This window comes from Dipodomys merriami, unplaced genomic scaffold (assembly GCF_024711535.1).
Source record: "Dipodomys merriami isolate MVZ:Mamm:240054 unplaced genomic scaffold, mDipMer1.0.p SCAF_42, whole genome shotgun sequence".
NCBI classification, from domain to species: domain Eukaryota; kingdom Metazoa; phylum Chordata; class Mammalia; order Rodentia; family Heteromyidae; genus Dipodomys; species Dipodomys merriami.
In genome coordinates, this window is record NW_027205826.1 from 2,186,709 (window position 1) to 2,207,231 (window position 20,523).

At 53.9% G+C, this 20,523-nt stretch overlaps 1 protein-coding gene across 9 annotated transcripts; it reads left to right on the forward strand.

Moving 5' to 3' along the window:
- The first annotated feature begins 1,597 nt into the window (after nucleotides 1-1,597).
- Exoc7 (exocyst complex component 7) lies at nucleotides 1,598-19,523 on the forward strand. 9 transcript variants are annotated; one of them, XM_069992953.1, is made up of 21 exons: nucleotides 1,599-1,730; nucleotides 1,816-1,881; nucleotides 3,055-3,239; nucleotides 3,444-3,549; nucleotides 4,985-5,207; nucleotides 7,567-7,734; nucleotides 10,563-10,655; nucleotides 11,494-11,562; nucleotides 12,525-12,670; nucleotides 12,836-12,988; nucleotides 13,292-13,390; nucleotides 13,601-13,663; nucleotides 13,945-14,011; nucleotides 14,744-14,782; nucleotides 15,455-15,520; nucleotides 15,951-16,071; nucleotides 16,296-16,391; nucleotides 17,699-17,762; nucleotides 17,989-18,030; nucleotides 18,136-18,269; nucleotides 18,722-19,523. In XM_069992953.1, the coding sequence occupies exons 1-21, from the start codon at nucleotides 1,671-1,673 to the stop codon at nucleotides 18,822-18,824; spliced, it is 2,163 nt and encodes a 720-aa protein (XP_069849054.1). In that variant the 5' UTR covers nucleotides 1,599-1,670; the 3' UTR covers nucleotides 18,825-19,523. The 9 variants fall into 9 exon arrangements, with proteins under 9 accessions (XP_069849058.1, XP_069849054.1, XP_069849055.1 ...); XM_069992957.1 differs by lacking the exon at nucleotides 13,292-13,390 and having other exon boundaries at nucleotides 1,598-1,730; XM_069992954.1 differs by lacking the exon at nucleotides 14,744-14,782.
- The last annotated feature ends 1,000 nt before the right edge of the window (nucleotides 19,524-20,523 follow it).

Genomic DNA, 20,523 nt, shown 5'->3' on the forward strand with positions numbered 1-20,523 from the left:
GATGAGCAAACAGCAGGCTCTCAATGCAAAAATCACACTTAGACACTGAAAACATGGAAGGCAATTTGAAAAAAAATGCAAAAATGCACACTAGTTTCTTTACAAAACATGAAGTGATAGTGTACAAAATTAAGACATCTGTTTATTGAGAAGCATAAGGATTCATTTCCTGAAACCTACACAGAGTCCTCCCATTTGGGGACCTCTTCCCTGAAACTTCACTGGTTCCCATTCTGGAAACAACCATCTTCATAGTGATGCACAAGTTCTAAAACGCTGAAAATGCTCTCTGGTCCCAGTGAAAACTGACTAATCCTTCTCCAAGCTCTGTGACTCATTTCCTCTTCTTCTTTGGTTATTTGGGACCTGGAAGAAAACTTGACTTCAAAACTTCTCACCCACTAGTAGTCCCTGCCTCATTGCTTATCTTCCTGTGCCAGGACACAAAGCCCACTGAGGGGCTGAACAAAGCCCAATGGCCATTTTCTTCCCACACAGACAGGAGAGCTAGGGAATTTGGATTCTCTCTCTCTCTCTCTCTCTCTCTCTCTCTCTCTCTCTCTCTCTCTCTCTCTCTCTCTCTCTCTCTCTCTCGCCAGTTTGCCAGTCCTGGGGCTTGAACTCTTCTTGGTCTGGACACTGTCCTTGAGCTTCTTTTGCTCAAGGCTAGCACTCTACCACTTGAACGTCTGGCTTTTTCTGTGTATGTGGTACTGAGGAATTGAATCTAGGGCTTCATGCATGCAAGGCAACTGCTCTACCACTAAGCCACCTTCTCAGCCAGAGCCAGGGAATTTGGAATGGAAGGAGGGTTAATGCTAGATTTTTCAGGAACTGGTCCAGAATATCCAGCCCTGATGGGGCCTTGATCCAGTGCTCTGGAGATGGTTAGGAGAACCTGCATGGTCTGCAGTGGACAAGGGGCCAAAGCGGCCATGCCAGTCCTGTAGGAGCCAACGGACCAGCACAATATGAGACAGAAGGAGAAACAATCCCTTAAAATGCCACAGTGGCTGGGTCCTGGTGGCTCACACCTATAATCCTAGCTATTTCAAGAAGCTGAGATCTGAGGATCACGGTTCAAAGCCAGCCTGGGCAGGAAAGTCCATTAGACTCTTAGCTCCAATAAACCACTAGAAAACCGGAAGTGGAGCTGTGGCTCAAGTGGTAGAGCACCAGCCTTGAGTGAAAAAGCTCATGGATACCTTCAGGACACACACACACACACACACACACAGATGCCACAGAAGACATCAGTGTATGAACAGGGCCTTGGGACCAGCACCCAGAATGTTATCTGGGGAAAGGAACTTGTCCCTCCAAGAAGCCTTTATCAAACGGATCCGCCTTTCAACAAAGACGGCCAGCCGCGAGAGACAACAGGCCCTTCCAGAACCTTCTCCCCTAATGCAGAGGTCCGACCTTGGAGAGAGGACAGCTCAAGCTCTGGGAAATACTCACTTTCCAGCCACACTCAAAATGGCTCCAGAGCCGGGCTCGCGCGTGCCTTCTGCGCAGGCGCACTATCGCGCGCCACGCCCCCCCCCCCCAGTGGCTCCCCGCGCCGCTCCGGGGCGGGGCGGAAGGCGGAAGTGGGTGTGACAGCGACGGAAGCCGAGCGGGGACCTCAGAAAACACTCTTGAGGCGCGCAGCGGCGGGGCGCGGGGCCATGATCCCCCCGCAGGAGGCCTCCGCCCGGCGGCGGGAGATCGAGGACAAGCTGAAGCAGGTGCGGCGAGGGCCCGGGGGCGCGAGCCGGGGAGGGCGGTGGGAAGCCGCGGGCTCCCCTTAGCTTCCCGCTTGGTTCCTCGTAGGAGGAGGAGACGCTGTCCTTCATCCGAGACAGCCTGGAGAAGAGCGACCAGCTCACCAAGAACATGGTGAGTAGCCCTGCAGACAGACCCAGCGGAGGAGCGTCGGCAGCCGGATCCTGCGGGCCCGGGGGCGCGGGCCGTGATGGCGGCCCTGGATGGTGTCATCTCCAAGTGGCCTCGCGTCCCTCTTCCCCAATTCCCCTCCCGGAGGACAGACACCGCGGCCCCCGAGCGCTGGACTCTCTGTCCGACCCCTAGCTTTCTCCCCAATCGGCTTCTGTGGTCACTTAACGGGTGACGTAGACAGCTGGCATCGGTCAGGTGCCGGCAATTCAAGTGATGGGGATACTCAGCCTTCCCAAGAGGGGCTCGTCCTTGCTGGGCAGCTTGCTTATCCGTGTGGTTCCTGGTAGATAAATCTGAATTTTCATTAACTTGTTTGCTGAAACGGAGACCAGGCCAATCCCTCTCCCCTCCCCCATAAGTCTGTGAAGTACTGAGCAGCGTAATTCACCTTGTGCAGAGTCTGGTAGACGATAGATGTTCAGCAAATAGCGCTTTATTCCTAAGGGAAAAATATAGATTAAGTCATTGCAAGGTTGTAGTCCTTCTTGAGTCTCACTCTTAAGACAGGGTTTTGAAGGTACCAGTGATATATTTCATTCTACTCTTTATGAGGCTGCTATCTCTTTAGGAAAGCTTCAGAGAGAACATAAATTAAGATTTGTCTTTAGAGGGTAGAAGAGGCTGAGTGCCAGTGGCTCACACCTGTAATCCTAGCTACTCAGGAAGCTGAGGCCTGAGGATCATGGTTCAAAGCCAGACTGGGCAGACAAATCTAGAAGACTCTTATCTCCAGTTAATGAGCAAAAAGGTAAAAGTGGAGCTGTAGCTCAAGTGTTGCAGCCTTGAGTGGAAAAAGCTAAAAAGCTAAAAGTGGAAAAAGCCCTGAGTACTGGCATATGCCAAAGAAAAAAGTTAGAAGATGCTATCGTGGGAGTGACTATCTTAGGGAGAATTAGTTTGGTGCTTGATTTGCATTCAAATCAAATGTCAACCAGCATATTTTGATCACGTACCATGTACTAGACAAGTGGTAGGTGTTAGGAATGCAGTGAACAGTTAAACCATGTCCCTTCCTGTGCCAAGCTTATTATCTGGATAACCAGAGAAAAGGCAGAAAGCTCCAAATGCCCAGGAGTGGGTGAAATCCATGCTGGCCCTGCTTTCCTCCTGCAGGTGTCTATCTTGTCATCTTTTGAGAGCCGCCTTATGAAACTGGAGAACTCCATCATCCCTGTACACAAGCAGACCGAGAATCTACAGCGGCTGCAGGAGAATGTGGAGAAGACATTGTCCTGCCTGGATCATGTCATCAGCTACTACCATGTGGCTAGCGACACTGAGAAGATCATCAGGGAGGGGTGAGCTACGTGCAGACTGGCACATCCCTAGTGCTTTCTGGACCAGTGGCACTAGTACTCAGTGAGAAGTGGCGGGCCTAGAATAGATCTATGCTTGGAGCTCTCCTGTCCTGTGTGAATTCTTTCTCCTCCACATACCATGCCCTTCATCCCTTCTCTTCATCCTCCATCCTTCCAGGCTGAACTAGCCCTTTGCCTTCCCAGCCCCACAGGTAGACTGGAAGAATACTTGGGAAGCATGGCCAAGATCCAGAAGGCTGTGGAGTATTTCCAGGACAACAGTCCAGACAGCCCAGAGCTCAACAAAGTGGTAAGTAAGGGATCTGTGAATAATGTGAGACATTTGGGGATATCAGTCTCCTGCAGGGCACCTGGCCATTTCAAAGACGTGAAAAGACATCTGACCATATAAAATAATACTTATTGAAATGAACTCCAGGAAATGAAAATAAGGTTTTTTTCTTTGTTGTTATCCAACGTGGGTAGGAATGGGAGGGAAAAGCTGGGAGAGAGGGAGGGAAGGGGTAACATTGTCCAAAAAGAAATGAACCCTTTACCTCACTTACAAAACTATAATCCCTCTGTACATCACCTTTATAATAACAATTTTTTAAAAAGAAGTGAATAGAAGAATAGGTAGATATAGAATACAGTATGCAGGTTACAGATGTTAAGTTTTTTTGCCTCAGGAATGGTAAGTATACATTTTTATTATATTTGATAATTAGCTAAATTATGAATTGTACTTCAAATGTAAGTTTGACATTTAATTTATTTTAATTAATTAATTAGCCTGTCCTGAGGCTTGAACTCAGGGCCTACATGCTATCCATGAGCTTCTTTTGCTCTACCACTTGAGCCATCACTCCATTTCTGGCTTTTTCTGAGTGGTTTATTGGACATAAGAGTCTCATGCACTTTCCTGCCCAGGCTGGCTTTGAACTATGATGCCAGATCTCACCCTCCTGAAAAGGTAGTATTACAGGCATGAGCCACCAGCACCTGGCCTGACATTTGGTTTTTATAAGTGCACTTGTGGTTTCTTCATTGTGTCAAAAAAATACATCATAGGTAGGCCCTGGTGGCTCATGCCTGTAATACTAGCTACTCAAGAGGCCAAGATCTAGAGGATCACAAATAGAAGACACCTCAGGCAGAAAAGTCTGTGAGACTTCATCTCTAGTTAATCAGCAAAAAAGCTGGACTAGAGGCATGGCTCACCAGCTGTGAACAAGAAAGCTGAGCAAAAGTACAAGGCCTTGAGTGGAAGCCCTGGTATTATCACACACACACACACACACACACGCACACGCACACGCACATGTGCACAGAGCTTTTTTTGCTCAAGGGTAGCACTCTACCTCTTGAGCCACAGCTCCAGTTCCAGCTTTTTTTGCTGGCTAATTGGAGAGTCTTTTGGATTTGTCTCTGACCAGGCTGGCTTTGAACCGTAGTCCTCAGATCTTGGCCTCCTGAGTAACTAGGTTAACAAGTGTATGCCACCAGTGAATGGCTAAACAGCTCATTCTTGTAAAACCCTGGGTTTTACCTGTGAGCATCAATTTTGAAAGAATATAAACAAGTCAGATTTCCTGGTGTTTCTTCCCTGGGTTATATAGAGGGAGGAGGGCAGTGCCGTCAGTGCAGAGGCCTGAGCCAGGAGGACAGAGGAGGGTGAGGGCGGCAGAATGCAATGCGAGCAGCAGCAGCATAGACAACAACTTGCTGCTCTCTTGTCCCTGCAGAAGCTGCTGTTTGAGAGGGGGAAGGAGTCTCTGGAGTCTGAGTTCCGCAGCCTGATGACCCGGCACAGTAAGGTCGTCTCCCCCGTGCTCATCCTGGATCTGATCAGTGGTGATGATGAGCTAGAGGTCCAGGAGGAGGTGGTGCTGGAGCACCTGCCGGAGAGTGCGCTCCAGGACGTGGTCCGCATCTCCCGCTGGCTGGTGGAATACGGCCGCAACCATGGTGAGAAGCCACCTGTGAACTCTGCGCACCCACGGCTTTCCCAATCCTTTTTTGGTGCCAGTCCTGGGGCTTGAACTCAGGGCCTGGGTGCCAGCCCTGAGCATTTTTTGCTCAAGGCTAAGTGCTCTACCACTTGACTTCTTATGGTGCTTAGTTGGAGATAAGAATCTTATGGACTTTCCTGCCTGGGGTGGCTTTGAACCCCAATCCTCAGATCTCAGCCTCCCAAGTTGCTAGGATGACAGGTGTGAGCCATCAGTACCTCACTAAAAAAAAAATCTTGAATTGAGCAAGAATTTCAGAAAATAAAAGCTCCAGTGGATCTTACAGTGTATACTTCTCAGCCCTAAACGCTCCTTTTCTTTCTCCATGTGTACATGGTCTTATCTATGTTTAATTTCCAGCTTTCCACAAAGACTAGTGGCAGTCTTACGTTTGTGGTAGATTTGAACGTGTTGATTATGTGTGGCTCGGGAACTGCGCTAAGGGAAGCTAGAGCTTGGTGGAAGATTTGCAGGGGCTCTTTTTGGGGTGGAGAGGGAGACCAGTGGGCAGCCTCCTGACCCTTGAGCACCCTTAAGCCAGAGCCTCTCTGTTTCTTTCATTACGTCAAGGTTCGTGGTTCAGTATTTGTTGGCAAATGATGAAATGTGCCATGGTTTCCATATTTGTCTCCACGCTTGCATGCACTCTGGAATTTTCCAGTTTCCCCGGTATTGATCTGGTGCCATGGTGAACGTATTTGTAGGGATTTGCTTTGTTCCTTTGGGGATTTCCTTTCTTTTCTTTTTTTTTTTGGGGGGGGGTCGTGGAGCCTGAACTCTGGGCCTGGGCACTGTCCCTCAGCTCTTCAGCTCAAGGCTAGCACTCTACCACTTGAGCCACAGCACCACTTCTGGCTTTTTTCTTTTTGCTTATGTGGTGCTGAGGAATCGAACCCAGGGACTCAGGCATGCAAGGCAAGTGCTCTACCACTGAGCCACCTTCCCAGCCCCTTCTTTCTTTCTTTCTTTTTTTGGCCAGTCCTGTGGCTTGAACTCAGGGCCTGGACACTGTTCCTGAGCTTCTTTGACTCAAAGCTAGCACTCTACCACTTGAGCCACAGTACCACTTCTGGCTTTTTCTGTGTATGTGGTACTGAGGAATTGAACCCAGGGCTTCATGCATGCTAGGCAAGCACTCTACCACTAAGCCACATTCCCAGCCCAGGATATCTTTTTATTCATTTGTTTTTTTTGGGGTCCGGTTGTGGGGCCTGAACTCTGGGCCTGGGCGCTGTCCCTCAGCTTTTCAGCTCAAGGCTAGCACTTTACCACTTGAGCCACAGTGCCACTTCGCATTTTTTTCTTTTTTGCTTATAAGTGGTGCTGAGGAATCGAACCCAGGGCCTCAGGCATGCAAAGCAAGCGCTCTACCACTGAGCCACCTTCCCAGCCTCTTTGTATTCATTGACATTAATTGTTTTTTTGTCCTCCACAAATTATGAATATCTTTTGCCCCAATGAAATCTGAATGTTTAACTTTCTACAACTTATATCCAGGTATGGTGGTGCATGCCTATAATCCAAACAGTCTGAAGGCTGAAGCAAGAGGATCTCAAGTTTAAGGGCAACCTGGGCTTAAAAAAAAAAGAAAGAAAAATTAGCCAGTGCCAGTGGCTCAAGTCTGTCATCCTAGCTACTCAGGAGGCTGGGATCTGAGGATGGAGGTTCAAAGCCAGCCAGTCCATGAGACTCTTCACTCCAATGAGCCACCAGTATAGGAAGCGGCACTGTGGCTCAAACTGGTCGAGCACTAGCTTTAATTAAAAAGCTCCGGGACAGCGACCAGACCCTGAGTTCAAGCCCCACCACTGCCAAAAAGTCGATAAATATATTAATAATTTTAGAAGAGCCACGCAAGGTGGAACAGTCTTGTAAGCTGAGCTGCTTAGGAGGCTGAGGTAGGAAGATCGCTTGAGCCCAAGAACTCAAGGCCATTCTGGGCTACATAGTTAGATCACATCTTAAAAACAAACCAACACACAAACATTCAAAACTTATAAGCAGAGAAGCAGGGTTTGGGGTGGAGCTGAGTGGTAGAGCATGTGACCAGCATGCATGAGGCCCTGGTTTTGATCCTTGGCACCACAGAGCAACAACAAACGTCTCATAATTCAAAGTCCTGTTGGAAGGGATGGTTTTCTCTTTAACACTGCCTGGGTTGAGATGAGGCCCCATGGCTGGCTGCGGGCCACGGCGGCGGCTAGCAAGGGGTTGACGCTCACCCGGCAGGCTCCCTGCCGTGGGGCAGAGGGGGCACCGCGCATGGCACAGGTCACCACCCCAGCTGCCATATCTCTGTTGCTGACTCTCCTCAGATTTCATGAACGTCTACTACCAGATCCGCTCCAGCCAGCTGGACCGCTCCATCAAGGGTCTGAAGGAACATTTTCGGAAAAGCAGTTCTTCCTCTGGGGTTCCCTACTCCCCCGCTATCCCCAATAAGAGGAAGGACACACCCACCAAGAAGCCAGTCAAGCGGCCAGGTGAGCCCCCTGCCCTGCCATCTGGGTCCTGGAATGCTGACGTCAGTCTGGGCTTAGGAGCAGACCCTCTAGCCTGTCCTGTGGTAGCCCTAGCCTTAGTTACGTGAGCCAAAAGCAAGTGTCTTGTCGAGCAAGGCCCAGTAAGGGAGCTCTTACTCCTAGCAGAGTTTCGGGGGCTGTACAGTCTCTTTGGAGTGGGTGTGGGGTTCACAGATGCAGTCAGTTCTCTTGCCCAAGGCAGGGTCACAGGGGCCTCAGGACTGGTCATTCTCTGGGTCCCCTTCCTTGACTCGGTCCTGTCCAGAGACTAGGCATGCTTGCACAGCCATGGTGGGGGTGGCAGGTGGCAGACTCTCGAGCCTTCGCCTTCCAGAAAGCCAGGACAACAGAAATCTAGAACAGTGATCTAGAAAGGACGGAAATCTGGAGCATTCTCAGGCGTTTGGGCTCCAGTACAGAGGTTGTGCCTGGCAGGGGGAAACTCAGTGAAGACCGTGGGGGACAGAGGCCTGGACTGTGGGGTTTGGGCATCCCAGAAGCAGCCCACTCTCTATTCATCCTCCCTTCATCATGTCCCCAGTTACCTGTGTGCCAGGTAAACTGAATCTGCGTGTGTCCACCACAGTCCGGGGAGCCTGACCTCAGCTCCAGAAGGGCTGGGGGTTGGGGTGGAAATTGAGATGTAGCATCAGGAAAGGAAGCCAGTGAGGCCAGAGGCTACACCCACTCCGTTCCAGAGTCCTGCTCCTGCAGGCCCTTCCCTTGGTGTGGCCCAGAAGACATGCCTTTGGACAGCGCCTGCTGGTGCAGACAGTGAGGGGTCTGTTCATGGGCGACCAGGTTTGGGGCCAATGGCTGCTCGAGTTTTCCCTCAGGGACCCAGGTGAATAGCGGAGATTTTCCAGGGATTTGTGAGTTGGCAGGAGCCAGTGGATTCAGGTTAAAGTGATAACCTGAGGGCAGGAAGTCAGGCCCCACTCTGGGGGTGGAGGGTGCCAGTCTGGGGACCCCAGCAGGAAGTGTGATGTCTTCTAACCTTCAGGTGCATGTCCTGGCCTGCCAGCCTTCGTGGATGGCTGGCTCGTGTCTGGACCTTCATCCGTGCGGCCTCTGGCTGTCCAGGCCTCTGTGCTTGCTTCCTCTTCTGCCTTGTACTCTGAGCAGCCCTCCAGAGACCCTAGGACTCTTTTGCAGCACCCCCACAAATGCCCCCTGGTCATGCAGGGTCCTCCTACCCCACCCCCTGGGCTTTTGGGAGGAAGATAAGACCCTCTCTCTGTCTCCAATCTGCCCTTGGCATGGAGTCACAAGAGGCAGACTTGGCTGTGAGGGCCCTGTGATTTTACGGTTTATTTTTACTTTTTTGTCAGTCACGGGGCTTGAACTCTAGGCCTGGGCGCTGTCCCTCAATTCTTCAGCTCAAGGTGAGCACTCTACCACTTGAGCCACAGGGTCACTTCCAGTTTTCTGTGGAGATAAGAGTCTCATGGACTTTCCTGCCCAGGCTGGCTTTGAACCCTGATCCTCAAATCTCAGTCTCCTGAGGAGCTAGGGTGACAGGCATGAGCCACCAGCGCCCGGCTATTTTATGGGTTTTTAAGAGTGGGTAGAGCTAGTGAAGACAGAGCAGGCTCCTAGGACACCTGTGCTCACTCAAGGAAGGGAGCAGAGCGGGCGGCTTGCTTGTGGCCTCAGCCATACCCCTGCCCCCCGCTGATTGGGGCACCTGATTGCCTTGGCCAGTCTCCTGCAAGCCACTGGAGTGCTTGGGTGTCCTCCGAGCCTGCAGACAATCTGCACCTGGTCGGTGGTAGAGCAGGAATCCGATTCATTCATTAGCAAGGCCCTGGCTGGAGGAGGATGTGCCGGGTAGACAGAACCGGCCGCCAGACTGAGCTGTCAGTAACTAACTGTAGTGAGGTGCGGACAGAGAGGAGCCCGCTGGACTTCACCCTGGCTCCTCCAGCCTGTGGGGAGCTGCCAGGATACAGCAGGCTTGCTGGGTCCAGATATGGTAGGGGGGGTCTCCAGGAAAGATGGAGCAGCGTCCCCTCCCCAGGACAAGTGCCACGCGGGCAGCGGTACTGCCCGCCTCAGTGCTTCTGTTTTATGCTCCCCCATTTTTCTGCCCTGAGGTGTCTCCTCCCTGGACGCTGTGGGGGTGGCAGTTTCATGGTTGTTTTTACTTGTGATACTAACTGTTCTTTTTCTCCCCGCCCCCATGCCAAGAGCATGTGTCCCCTCCTCCTGCTGTCCCCTCCTGGGTGGTGGCATCTGTTGGCCCCTTCCTGGCTTTTTGATGTGTACCCACTGCTGTGGTGGCTTGGGTGACTCCGTGGCGAAGGGGGCTCCTGCCTCTGGGGCTCTGTGCCTCCGTGTCACCAACCCCCAGGGGCTGCTTGCCGTGGACTGCTATTTGGCCTACATCCCAACACCGAGCATTCTCCGGGAGCTCAGCCTGGGTTTGGGGCTGGCTCTGAGATCCTAGCTACCAGCGCCTCCATCCGTGCTGACTAAAATGCCATTGGTAGCGTTTGTTTTCCTTTTTGACTTTTTACTTTTCCTGGTGGCTCTTTGTTCATCTGATCTCCTTCACCCTCTGCACCTCCTAAAATGAACTTAAGTCCAGAACTCTGCTGAGCCCAGAGCTGTTTCTTTCTCTCCATCCCTGGGGCCCACAGTGGCCCTGGGGCCAGGCCTGCTGAGAGGTGTCGGGCATGCTCGCTGTTGGGGTGGGCCCCGGGCTGGGCAGGTGGAGGGCCGCTGCTGTTTTCTCTCACTCGTTTCCTAGGTCTTCTTATCTCCTCTCTGTGTGGCTCTGGTGACAGGGACGATCCGTAAGGCTCAGAACCTTCTGAAACAGTATTCCCAGCATGGTCTAGATGGGAAAAAGGGGGGCTCTAACCTCATTCCTCTGGAAGGTAATCATCACCCCACGTTCTCCTCCGTTCCCTCCTTCTCCACTGTGTGTCCAGTCACTGGGCAGGGCAGAGCCTCCCCCCAGCAGGGCCTCGGGAGCAACCGTAAGGGGGAGCAGGGTGGGACACCTGTCCCTGGTACCACTCCGGCTTCAGCAGGTCCAGGGACAGCGTTTGTGGCCCTCAGCCTGGTCCGATCTGGCTCGATGGCAGCTCTGCCCTCCCTCAGGCTCCCTCCCCCCCATCCCCGTCTCTGTCCTTGTCTCCTGTGTGAACTCAGAGAAAGTTCTTTGTCTTGGGGCAGCCCTTTCACGCTCAGATCAGCAGGGCAGGACCAAGCTGGCCACGGCCTCCTGGCCACCCCCCTCCTCTAGAAAGGGGACAGCATGGGGCAAGGGGACAGGCTCCCTAGAGGCCATGTCCTCCCTTCTATCCAGAGAGGCCAGCTGTCCTGGTGAACCTTGACACTTCCTATAAAGAATCACTCTGGAGAGCAAGGAAAGGTTGGCCTCATTCCTTACCCTGGGCCTGTCCCAAACATGGCGAGGACAGGAGGGCCCCTGGGGGCGTCTCTGACATCAGACCCGCTGCAGTCCACCTGCCTTTCTGTCAGGCAAGGATGGTCCCGAGAATTCCCTGCAAGTCAAGCTTGAAAGGGCTGTTCCCACCGTGGTTTGAGGCAGCAGAGGGGCTCAGAGCCCTTCCCCAGGCCCCCTCCCTCCTTCCCCATCTCACATCCCCCTTCTGGAGATCAAGGGCTTCTTCCCCACACCCCAAGGGGCAGCTGCCCAGCCCCCCTGGATAAACGCTGCTTGTGTTTGTGCGGCTGACGTCTCGCTAGGTCACGAGCATGATTTCCGAGTTAAGCACCTGTCCGAGGCCCTGAACGACAAGCACGGGCCAGTGGCCGGTGAGTATCGACGCCCAGCCCCAGGGCAGCTGCTGATACTCCCCGTGCAGCCGTCCGGGATGCCTGCTCCTGCTGAGCCCAGGCGGGCCGCTCTGCTCTGAGGACCGACCAGGCCCATGGCCTGGCTCCCACTCCAGTCTCTTGGGCCTTTCTCTCTTGAGAGGGGAGCGCGTGCCTGGCTGTCAGGCCTTAGCCAGGGCAAAAGCTGCTGCTCACTGCTTGGAGGCAGGCAGGAGGGAAGGAGGCTGCTCAGAGCCCGGCCCTTCGCCACACAGGGCCAGGCTGTCCTTCGCTGGCCTGCAATAGCGGATGCGCGCTCTTCCTGGAACAGCTGACCAGCAAGGACCCCTTCCTGTCTGGAGCTCACTTAACTCTTCTCCCACTTTTGCTTCGTTTGGTCAGTTTTATTTGTTTTTGTTTTGCTTTTTTTTTTTTTGAGACAATGTCTCCTTTGTAGTGCAAGCTGGCCTTGAACTCACTGTCTTCCCGCCTCCTCCTCCCAAGTGCTGGGATGACAGGTGTGAACCATTACAACCAGCCTCTTCTCACATTTTGACCCTGGGCCGGCCTTCTTCACGGGCATCCCAACACCCCCTCTTACGTATTCCAGAAGGCCTCGCCTGGCCTTTTGTTTAGGAATCCTCCCTCCTTCTGTCCTTCTCCCACATGTCTTGTATCTGGTGCTCTGGGGACTAAGTACCGTCTGCCCAGAGTTGAACCCGATGCCAGGACAAAGGCTGCACTCAGCTCTTGATATCCTCCCCTCCCTCCCCCCTTCCCCTCCCCAGCCAGCTGGTTGGGCCTGCCAGAGTCCTCATGGCTTCCTGACAGAACAGCCTGCCTCTTCCCAACGGCTGATGGCCTGGGCTACAGGCCAGGAGCTGGGGAGACCCATACCCCCCTCCAGCAGGCTGAGCGGCCCCTCCCAGCCCAGCAACTCTGGGGCTCTGCTGTCCCCCCAGGGAGAGATGACATGCTGGACGTGGAGACAGACGCCTACATTCACTGCGTCAGCGCCTTTGTCAAGCTGGCCCAGAGCGAGTACCAGTTGCTGACCGACATCATTCCTGAACACCATCAGAAGAAAACCTTTGACTCCTTGATACAGGTCCCGCTCTCCCCCCCCCCCCCCCCACCTCGCCCTGCACAGAGGCTCCGACCCTGTGGCCTAGCATGGGCCAGGCCACACAGCCCTCCAGTGTCCTTCCCGCCGCCGGGGAGCCGGGCTGTCTGTTCCGCTCCTCCCTGAGCCGGGTGCTTGTCCACCTCCCAGGATGCACTGGATGGCCTGATGCTCGAGGGGGAGAACATCGTGTCTGCTGCCCGGAAGGCCATCATTCGCCATGACTTCTCCACAGTGCTCACCGTCTTCCCCATCCTGCGGCACCTGAAGCAGACCAAGCCTGAGTTCGACCACGTGCTCCAGGTAGGTGGACCGGGAGGCCCTGCGGAAGCGGGAAGGAGGACCTCGGCTTCCCTGCACGGCCTCCCCGCCCCCCCATCTCGGGGATAGCCCATCCTGTGCTCCCACACCTCACTTCTGAGTGAATAGAGCGGGGGGGCCCCGGATGCGTCAGGACAGACACAAGGTGACTGAAGAAGAGGTAGTGGCTGCCTTGGGCTAGAGACGGAGGGCCAGCATGAGGACAGGGAAGCAGCTGGAAGTTAGGCTGCATGCACAGATGCTGCCGGGGCTCTGGCCTGCCTGCGCAGCCATGTGCTTCCACAGGGCACAGCGGCCAGCACCAAGAACAAGCTGCCCAGTCTCATCACCTCCATGGAGACCATTGGCGCCAAAGCCCTGGAGGACTTTGCAGACAACATCAAGGTGCCTGCCCTCCCTTTGCTCGCCTCCCGTTTAGGTGGGTGGCCTGGCTCTGGAACCTTCAGACAGGAAGCCCTCCCTTCCTTCCTGCCTCTCTCTCAGCTGGAGGCTGCATCTTCCAGCAGGTGGCGCCATAAGCAGGCCGATGGGCTTGGGGTGGGCCGGAGGCGGTCAGGGAGCCCTTTCAGGCAATCCGGGCTGTTTTTTCCCCAGAATGATCCAGACAAGGAATACAACATGCCCAAGGATGGCACCGTGCATGAGCTCACGAGCAATGTAAGTGCTGCCTGAGGACTCAGAGAAGGTGAGGCTCTGGGCACTGCACTGTGTAGAGGACCTGAGGTACCCCGGAGTCCTCACATCCATGGCTGGTTACCAGTGGCAGATGGACAAAGTGCAATGTCTCCTGCAGACAGGGCCAGAGGGTGACCTGTGAAATCTCACCTGAGCAGACCCCTGGCCTGAGTCCCGTCCTGCTGACCAGAACAGCTGGGAGGGGAGGCCATCAGCCTGGGCCCTGCCCCTGAACTTCTTCCCTGCTGTCTTCTCCCTGCCAGGCCATCCTCTTCCTGCAGCAGCTGCTGGATTTCCAAGAAACAGCAGGCGCCATGCTGGCCTCCCAAGGTACTTGGCACCCCTGCTGCCTGTGCCCTGGCCCTCTCTCTTGCCTAGGGATAGGAGCTTAGACCCTTGACCCGCCCCCTGCCCCAGGAGGCTGTGACCTCTACTAGGTGAGAGCAGGGCTTGGTGAGGGGTTTCCTGCATGGAGTAGGAATGAGCCATAACCTGTGGGGGCTCCGAACCCCCAGGGCCATGCTGGAGAGCAAGATTTGCTGGTGCTCTCAGCCCCTCCCTTGGCCATCCTCGCTCCGGGGAGGGTACTGCTGCCCCGAAGGTGCCCTTCCCGCGCTCCTTCCATGCTTCTCCACTGCCTCTCGTCTACCTGTACTTCTGCTTGGCCTCACAGCTGACTCTTAGTGGGCTAGCCTCTCAGGGCCTGCTGGCCACCACCCTGGGACTGGGGTTTTTTTTTGGGGGGGGGGATTTGCATGCAAGGAGGAGCTCTCTTGTAGGTCTTTCCAGGCCCTCCCTTCCACCTCCATTTTGGGGACAAGAAGCCAAGGGGCTGTCACTGGTCTCTTCTCCAGATGTGTGTTGTCCAGTACGTCCAGCACATCTGGAGAGGGCCTGGCCTGGTGTGCCCTGCTGTCTGGCTGTAGTGGGTAGAGAGGTTCTGCTTGACTCGGGTGACCACAGCCATTTCTAACCTGTTTTTTTGCACTTTGCATCTTTCTCCCTCTCTGTCTCCCTCTGCCCCCCCACCCCCTTCTGTGTGCACTGCCTTTCACTCCGTAGTTCTTGGGGACACATACAATATTCCTTTAGACCCCCGAGGTAAGCAGTATGGCTCCACAGCCCCCTCCTCCCCTCCGAAGCCCCGGGGGTGAAGTTCCCTGGGGATGCGCTCTCAGGACCTGCTGGGGGACAGCAGGTTCAGTGGGGATACAAGAACTTCCGGGCCCTCTCACCTCTCCCTGCTCCCTTCATGGCCAGCTTCTGTCTCTGAGCCTATCTGGGCAGCACTGCCGAATCTAGCACCTCGATGCCCGCTCCTGGCTAGCCCCGTCCCTCCTGCTTGGCCTTCAGCTCTGCCATCAGCAGGTCTTCACCTTCTCAGAGGCCTAGAAGAGGGGGATTAAGGGAAATGGGGAGATGGTGGAGAGGCAGGCTGGGGGCTCTGTTTTGAGACTGTTGTTGGAAAATAGGGAAAAGGGGGCCTAGTTTCCTGCCAAGGGGAGAAAAACAGGAGGGCCTGCTTGTGCCTAACCAGCTTTCCTGCCAACCTGGGTAGCCTTCATTCCATCTCCCTGTCAGATAGCCCTGGGATCCAGAATGAGACCAGAGGCAGCATTTCCCAGCAGAGGGCCAGCCCTCAGCTCAGTAGGCACGCGGCTCTTCCTGAGCTCCTCCATCCTCTTCTAGCACTTTCCCTGCTGCTCCTTGGGTGGGAAAAGGCTGTCAGAGGTCTTAACCTCGGCCACCCAGTAACAGGACTTTTCCTCTCAGAAACCAGTTCTTCAGCCACCAGCTACAGCTCCGAGTTCAGCAAGCGACTTCTGAGCACCTATATCTGTGAGTGTCTTTTGGGGAGAGCCTACTCCCTGCCTTCTCCCTCCCTTTCCTCCAGCTATTCCTGGGTCCCTCTTTCTGACCTCAGAATAGCAAACCAAGCTCCAGGGTAAGGAGCAATGGACAGGAATTGGGTAGTAGGCCCTGAGGTTGGGGCATTTGGTGGCTGCAGACTGCCTTGGTGGCTGCAGCCCTAACTTTTTTTTTTTTTTTTTTTTTGCCAGTTCTGGGGGCTGGAACTCAGGGCCTGGACACTGTCCCTGAGCTTCTTTGGCTCAAAGCTAGCGCTCTACTGCTTGAGCCAAAACACCACTTCCAGCTTTTTCTGTGTATGTGGTGCTGAGGAATCGAACCCAGGGCTTCATGCATGCTAGGCAAGCGCTCTACCACTGAGCCACCTTCCCAGCCTGCAACTCCATCTTTCCCTGTGCAGGTAAAGTGCTGGGCAACCTGCAGCTGAATTTGCTGAGCAAATCCAAGGTGTATGAGGATCCAGCACTGAGCGCCATCTTCCTGCACAACAACTATAATTACATCCTCAAGTCCCTAGAGAAGTAAGTGGCTGCAGGCCTAGCTGCGGGGCTTGACCATGCAGGCCTCTGCCCTCTGCAGCCTCTTCTCAATCCTCCATCCCCGGAGGGGTGAGTGCTGCTGGCTTACAGCTTGGGAAGACAAAGTGGGATGGGGGAGGGGGGCTTCCTTCCTCGTGTTGCTGCCAAGGCCAGCAGCCTCTGGGCCAATTCTCTGCTTCTCTCCTTTCTCCCCAACCTGCACCCAGGTCTGAGCTGATCCAGCTGGTGGCTGTGACCCAGAAGACTGCTGAGCGATCCTACCGGGAGCACATTGAGCAGCAGATCCAAACCTACCAGCGCAGGTGCGCAACCATCTATCTACCCTGCTGTCTGGCCGCAGGGGTCTCCACTCCCTGCACACCTGGGCCACCTCCACACGCTGTGCCTTATCAGCGACTCAGCGTGTTAGGTTCAGCAACTGATGTCCCATGGACCCAGTCCACAAGGCTCTGTGCATGCTAAGTGTGGGGCCCACCACTTAGCTGTACCCCTAACCTTCTGTTTATTTATTCACTCATTGACTTGTTTCTTTGAGAGAGGCTACTACCATGTAGCCCAGGCCTCAGACTCATGATCCTCCTGCCTTTGCATCCTGAGTACTGACATTCCAGGCATGAGCCACCACCCCCAGCTTCTTCTCTGCGTGTTTCTTTGTTTTGCTTGTGCTCGGGTTTAAACGCAGGGCCTCATGCTTGCTAGGCAGGTATTCCTCCACTGGACAATACAAGCGTCCACTTTTTTGCACTGAATATTTTGAGATAGGGTCTCTCACATTTTGCCCAGGCCTGTACCTGGACCACCCATCCTGTTTGGTGCTTCTCGCCCACAGCTGGGATGGCGGGTGTGTGTCATCACGCACAGCTTTGTTCTGTTCAGATGGCATCGCGTGAACTTTTTTTTTTTTTTAAATAAAATGGCTTTCCACTCTTAGTTTTTCTAGTAGCTAGCCTTATGGTGTGAACCTAACCTAGCTTCCTGTCTTCCATTTTTATTTATTTATTTGTTTTGTTGGTTGAGGGGCTTGAACTCTGGGCTTGGGTACTGTCCCTGAACTCTTCAGCTCAAGGCAAGCACTCTACCACTTGAACCACAGCGCCACTTTCCATTTTGTCGTGGTTAATTGGAGATAAGAGTCTCCCAGCTCCATTTTTATTTTTGTCACCACCAGAGTTTGGACTCGGGGCCTTGAGCTTTGCTCAGGTTGCATTTTATCCCTTGAGCCATGCCTCCAGCCTAGCTTTGGATGGTTTATTAGATGGAGTCTCTTGGACTTCTCTGTTTCTGCTGGATGCTGGTGGCTCACGTCTATAATCCTAGCTACTCAGGAAGCTGAGATCGGAGGATCATGGTTTAAGCCAGCTGAGGTAGGAAAGACCATGAGACTCTTATCTCCAACCACAAAGCTGGAAGTGGAGCTGTGGCTTAAGTGGTAGAGCACTAGCCTTGAACAAAAACAAAAAACAAAGAAAAAACTCAGAGACAGCACCCAGGCTCCCAGTTCAAGCCCCAGGACACACTCTCTCTCTCTCTCTCTCTCTCTCTCTCTCTCTCTCTCTCTCTCTCTGAGAGGCCTCCCTGGCCTCACACGTCTCTCTCTGGTGTCTGGCAGCTGGTTAAAGGTGACAGATTACATCTCAGAGAAGAATCTACCTGTGTTCCAGTCTGGAGTCAAGGTGAGCTGAGGATGGATATTGAGCAGATGTGGTTCTTTGTGTTGTATCTTGGGGGAGAATGGACAAACATCCCTCTGGACAAACATTGTCCAGAGGATGGACAATGTTTGCAGCTGTGAGGACAGCAGGATCAAGGACCAAGCCCACCACCATGTTGGAGGGCAGGGGCAGGGCAGAGCGGCTTCTGAGCTTTCTCTGCCTTCCCCCCCCCCATCCCCGCCTCTAGCTGCGAGACAAGGAGCGTCAAATGATCAAGGAACGTTTTAAGGTGATTCTAGATCCTCTCCCCTCTGCTTGCTTCCATGGATGGAACAACACAGACCCTGAGCTCTATCTCTTGACTCCATTGCTTTCTTTCCTACTCATTGGCCAGGGCTTCAATGATGGCCTTGAAGAACTATGCAAGATCCAGAAGGCCTGGGCCATTCCAGACACAGAGCAGAGAGACAAGATCCGCCAGGTCCAGAAGAATATCGTCAAGGAGACCTATGGAGCCTTTCTGCAAAGGTGAGCCCTTCCCTCTCCCAGCCTTCTACCTCCCACTTCCTAATGGGCCCTGCACGTTCCCTCAGGGAAAGAAGGAGGGGGAGGGAGGGCTGGGCAGTACGAGCGGTGCTGTGGGCTGTGGGGCGTCACTCAGGGCACTGCCTGCCATCTCTGAGACCGTGTCAGAAGTGCTTGGGTTGGGCTAGGAAGGTGGCTCAGTGGTAGAGCGCTTGCCTTGCATGCATGAGGCCCTGGGTTCGATTCCTCAGCACCACATAAGCAGAATAAGTTGGAAGTGGCGCTGTGGCTCAAGTGGTAGAGCACTCGCCTTGAGCTGAAGAGCTGAGGGACAGCGCCCAGGCCCAGAGTTCAAGCCCAACAACTGACCAAAAGAAAAAAAAAGTGCTTGGGTTGAGGGTGATACCAACCCTCCCCTGGTCCCTGACCCCTGACCCTGGTGCCTGCCTGGTCAGGTACAACAACGTGCCCTTCACCAAGAACCCTGAGAAGTATGTCAAGTACCAAGTGGATCAGGTGGGCGACATGATCGATCGCCTTTTCGACACCTCCGCCTGAGCTCGCCAGTGTCCCCGCCTGGTTCCACACAGTAACCCTGTCATTGGACAGATAAACCAGTGTTAACTTCCTTCTGGGCTGGGTGAGTTTGAAGTCCTTTGCAACAGAGAGCTTCCTTCACTTCCCCAATCAGGAGCTCTGTCCCTCGGCCTTGTAGTCCCAGGCCCCCTCCTCCCAGCAGCCCACAGTCTCTGTCAAACCAGAACTCTCCCAGAATGTGGAGTCCATTCACACCTAAACACAGCCAGCAGCCGGCAACAGGTGGCTTCTGTGACAAGAAAGAAGGAAGCCGAGGCCCAGGCTTCCACTGCCTTGTGTATACTGAGAACAAGGGTGAAGCCCCGCCCTTGACCTAGTTGAGCATCTGGGGTAGAGAACTCTTCTTCAGCTCAGAAATGTGGCTGGGGCTCGGGAGCAGATCATGTCGTCACTGACCTAAAGAAAAAGCACCTAGAAGCTGGTGCCTATGTCTGTAATTCTAGCTACTCAAGAGGCTGAAATCTTGTTTTTGTCTTTGTTTTGCCATTCCTGGGGCTTGAACTCAGGGCTGGGGCACTGTCCCTAAACTTCTTTTGCTCAAGGTAAGAACTCTACCAGTTGAGGCGCTGGGGGTTTAGCCCAGTGGAAAGGCACCCGCCCTACGCGCGCAAGGCCCTGGGTTCGGTCCTCAGCCCTGGAAAAAAAAAAAAAAAAAAAGAACTCTACCAGTTGAGCCACAGCACCATTTCTGGCTTTTTCTGCTTATGTGGTACTGAGGAATCGAACCCAGGGCTTCATGCATGCAAGGCAAGCACTCTACCACTAAGCCACACTCCAGCCTATGACGCTGCAATCTGAGGATTGAGGTTCTAAACTAGCCTAGGCAAGAAAGTCCGTGAGACTCTTATCTCCAATGAACCCCACCAGAAAACCAGAAGTGGAGCTGTGCCTCAACATGGTAGAGCACTAGTCTTGAGCAAAGAAGCTCAGGGACAGTGGCCAGGTCCTAAATTCAAGCCCCACGACTCACAAACAAAACAAAACAAAACAAAAACAGAGTTGCCCTGCTCTCTTGGATTGAGTATGTTTTCCATAGTCTTAAGCCTCCCAAGAGACCTGTCGGTGACAGGGAATAGGTATGCCCTGCTTCCATTCCTTTCTGGGTTCAGTCCACTGCAAGAGGAGTTCTGACCCTCATTCTGAGGCCAGCTGCTCAAGCACCTGCCCCTGATCCCCGGTATGAGGACCTCCTGGCCCATGGCTAGACCACAGTAGCTGGAGGAGGAGCAGGTGGGGGGGGGGGGGGCGCGGAAGTGGGAGGTCAGTGTATGGGGTCCGCCCCACCTATTTGTGATAATAGGGAACAGGTCTGAATTCAGGGAGGCGGGTCCTTGGGGGTTGGGTCTGTCTCACCCGCCATGTGTGTGCATACAGAGGGGACAGCACGGTGCTTGGAGCCCTCCAAGGGAAGAGGATAGAGCTGTGCTCCTCCTCTCTGAAGACCCTGTTCTGGCCTTCACTCCAGCTGTAGGGAACCACACCATGTTCTAAGGCATGCGGCCATGATGGGCAACCTGAGCAGGGGCGGGTCTCACACTTCCTAAGTCCAGACTCGAGTGAAGATGAGCTTGTTGTATACCATGCTGGCCACCGCCCCGAGGATGTGGACAGCAGCCTCAGTCCAGCTCCTCCTTGACCCCTTCCCTCTTCCGGGAGTTCA

Excerpts from the sequence above, each read along its gene's own strand:
- Exoc7 (XM_069992953.1), top strand. The coding sequence starts at position 1,671 with ATGATCCCCCCGCAGGAGGCCTCCGCCCGGCGGCGGGAGATCGAGGAC. Across the intron at positions 10,656-11,493 it reads TAACCTCATTCCTCTGGAAG|GTCACGAGCATGATTTCCGA; the intron begins GTAATCATCACC and ends ACGTCTCGCTAG. Across the intron at positions 14,012-14,743 it reads CGCCATGCTGGCCTCCCAAG|TTCTTGGGGACACATACAAT; the intron begins GTACTTGGCACC and ends TTCACTCCGTAG.